Source organism: Colobus angolensis, unplaced genomic scaffold, assembly GCF_000951035.1.
Source record: "Colobus angolensis palliatus isolate OR3802 unplaced genomic scaffold, Cang.pa_1.0 Scaffold81, whole genome shotgun sequence".
Lineage (NCBI taxonomy): Eukaryota > Metazoa > Chordata > Mammalia > Primates > Cercopithecidae > Colobus > Colobus angolensis.
The window spans coordinates 11,408,883-11,409,926 of NW_012121932.1; the positions used below are offsets into that span (position 1 = coordinate 11,408,883).

Below are 1,044 nucleotides of genomic sequence, written 5' to 3' on the forward strand. Positions count from 1 at the left end.
TTGCCATGTTGGCCAGGCTGGTCTTGAACTCCTGACCTCAGGTGATCCGACTGCCTCGGCCTCTGAAAGTGCTGGGATTACAGATGTGAGCCACCATGCCCAGCCTTTTCTCTCCTTTTTTTTTTTTTTTTTTTTTTGAATCTGCATCATAAATTTTATTCCCGATGCGGGACAGATTCCTTCCATCCCCAAATGAATCACATGCTGACCTGGAAAGACCTAGGAAACTCTCCTACCATCTCCAGGGAAGTAGTGAGAAAGGCAGGTGCTGGGGACTGGGAAGGCTTTGAAGTTTCCCAGCCTACTTATCCTCCCCTTCTCAAGAGAGGAAAACTGTTCCCTATTATTCCTCTCATCCACTCATCCCTTAAAAAAAACCCACAAAACCATCATTAGTAAACAAACAAAACCCCTTCAAGTATTCGGGGTTTGGGGTTCTGGGCTGGGACTTGGGGTTATGGGTCACCAATGAAAGAGGGAGGGGAAGAGGAGGAGGAGCCATCACTGTTTCTGCTGCAGGGCTTCCTTCCTTGCCGCATCCTGCAGCAACTGTGTGTCGACCTCGTCTGCTGGCAGCTGCACGTATCGGACCACTGAGCCCCGAATGAAGCAGTTCTTCACTGATAACATGTGAGGATATTTCTCAGGGTCTGTGACACTGATGTCAGTTAGTTTGATGTTGAGATACTGATCCACAGAATGGAGTGTTCCACAGATGCTCAGGTCATTCTTGAGTTCCACCACCACATCCTTGCCCACAAGGGACTTGAAAAAAGAATAGAAGAGCATGGTGCTGGCGCAGCGGGCAGCGTGCCGGAGCGGGAAGAGAGCCGGATGCTCTTCTCTCCTTTTCTAAATGCTTCTGCCTCTGAGTCTTCCTTTATGATAGTACCTACCTCCTAAAGCTATTGTAAGGATTGAATGAGTAAACATTTATAAAACACACAGCACAGTGCAAAGCTTTTGTTAAATAATAAAGTGGAAGCCGGGTGCAGTGACTCATGCTTGTAATCCCAGCGCTTTGGGAGGCCAAGGTGGGCAGAT

At 48.1% G+C, this 1,044-nt stretch overlaps 1 protein-coding gene across 1 annotated transcript; it reads right to left on the bottom strand.

Moving 5' to 3' along the window:
* Nucleotides 1-142: 142 nt before the first annotated feature.
* On the bottom strand, nucleotides 143-833 carry LOC105502831 (U6 snRNA-associated Sm-like protein LSm2). Its single transcript, XM_011929500.1, has one exon. It carries the CDS (start codon nucleotides 787-789, stop codon nucleotides 502-504), a length of 288 nt encoding a protein of 95 aa, XP_011784890.1. The 5' UTR covers nucleotides 790-833; the 3' UTR covers nucleotides 143-501.
* Nucleotides 834-1,044: the final 211 nt, after the last annotated feature.